Source organism: Caenorhabditis briggsae (genome assembly GCF_000004555.2).
Source record: "Caenorhabditis briggsae complete genome, chrII, whole genome shotgun sequence".
Taxonomy (NCBI): Eukaryota; Metazoa; Nematoda; class Chromadorea; order Rhabditida; family Rhabditidae; genus Caenorhabditis; species Caenorhabditis briggsae.
Window position 1 is genome coordinate 4,062,852 of NC_013486.2, and position 1,684 is coordinate 4,064,535.

The 1,684-nt window shown below is 36.8% G+C and overlaps 1 protein-coding gene across 1 annotated transcript in view; it reads right to left on the reverse strand.

Annotated features, from left to right (window-relative positions):
* Window positions 1–822: 822 nt before the first annotated feature.
* CBG00520 overlaps window positions 823–1,684 on the reverse strand; it is a gene marked incomplete at both ends in the record, with an annotated part of 3,418 nt that continues 2,556 nt past the window's right edge. Inside the window, one exon of the mRNA XM_002630073.1 lies at window positions 823–1,631. Coding sequence (XP_002630119.1) covers window positions 823–1,631 — 809 coding nt within the window. The remainder of the gene's footprint in view (window positions 1,632–1,684) is intronic.

The window sequence follows — 1,684 nt, forward strand, 5'->3', positions numbered from 1 at the left end:
ATCTTAGAATCCCTCATTTTTCAGAATTCCCATTTCCTTCGAATTCGTCAATTCCCAAAACTTTGAAAATCCCAAAAAACCATTTTCCACATAATCCATGTCTATAAAAAACGAGTTTCTTTTTCCTCCAAATCCGTTTCCTTTGCATTTTTTTCGTCTTCGTTCGATTCTAATCCGAAAATTGGTTACTGTTTCTTCTTCTTCTTTTTTCTTTTTTCTTCTTTTCGCTCGATTACTAAGCCAACAGAAATGAGTGTGTGCGTTAATCTACGTGGATTGGTTAGAGGGTCTAAACTTGTTTTCTTCTCCTTCCTTTTTTCATTCAAATCGTTTTTTTCATTCATTCAGATGATGATTGGAGAGGAGGAAAAGTAGACGAGGAGGAGGAGGAGGATTTTTTTTGGATTAAAATGTTTTTCTTCGCAATTTCAAAACTTCAAAATTTTTGCACCTTGGGATTCTGGATTTCTGACCTTCTGAGTTTCTCGGAAGTTATAATTTTCAAAAATTCTGAATTTCTGAAATCCTGTGATTCTGAGATTCAGAGACTCAGAGATTCTGAGATTCTGAGATTCTGAGATTCTGAGATTCTGAGATTCTGAGATTCTGAGATTCTGGGATTCTGAGATTCTGAGATTCTGAGATTCTGAGATTCTGGGATTCTGAGATTCTGAGATTCTGAGATTCTAAGATTCTGAGATTCTGAGATTCTGAGATTCTAAGATTCTGAGATTCTGAGATTCTGAGATTCTAAGATTCTGAGATTCTGAGATTCTGAGATTCTGATATTCTGAGATTCTGAGATTCTGAGATTCTGAGATTCTAAGATTCTGAGATTCTGAGATTCTGAGATTCTGAGATTCTGAGATTCTGAGATTCTGAGATTCTGAGATTCTGGGATTCTGAGATTCTGAGATTCTGCGATTCTGAGATTCTGAGATTCTGAGATTCTAAGATTCTGAGATTCTGAGATTCTGAGATTCTGATATTCTGAGATTCTGAGATTCTGGGATTCTGAGATTCTGAGATTCTGAGATTCTGCGATTCTGAGATTCTGAGATTCTGAAGTTCTGAGGTTCTGAGATTTTGAGATTCTGAGATTCTAAGATTCTGAGATTCTGAGATTCTGAGATTCTGAGATTCTGAGCCTCTGAGATTCTGAGATTCTAAGATTCTGAGCCTCTGAGATTCTGAGATTCTGAGATTCTGAGATTCTGAGATTCTGAGATTCTGAGATTCTGAGATTCTGAGATTCTGAGATTCTGAGATTCTGAGATTCTGAGATTCTGAGATTCTGAGATTCTGAGATTCTGAGATTCTGAGATTCTGAGATTCTGAGATTCTGAGATTCTGAGATTCTGAGATTCTGAGATTCTGAGATTCTGAGATTCTGAGATTCTGAGATTCTGAGATTCTGAGATTCTGAGATTCTGAGATTCTGAGATTCTGAGATTCTGAGATTCTGAGATTCTGAGATTCTGAGATTCTGAGATTCTGAGATTCTGAGATTCTGAGATTCTGAGATTCTGAGATTCTGAGATTCTGAAATTCTGCAAATTCTGAGATTCTGAGATTCTGAGATTCTGAGGTTCTGAGATTCTGAGATTCTGAGATTCTGAGCCTCTGAGATTCTGTGATTCTGAGATTCTGTGATTCCGAGATTCTAAGATTCCGAGATTCCGAG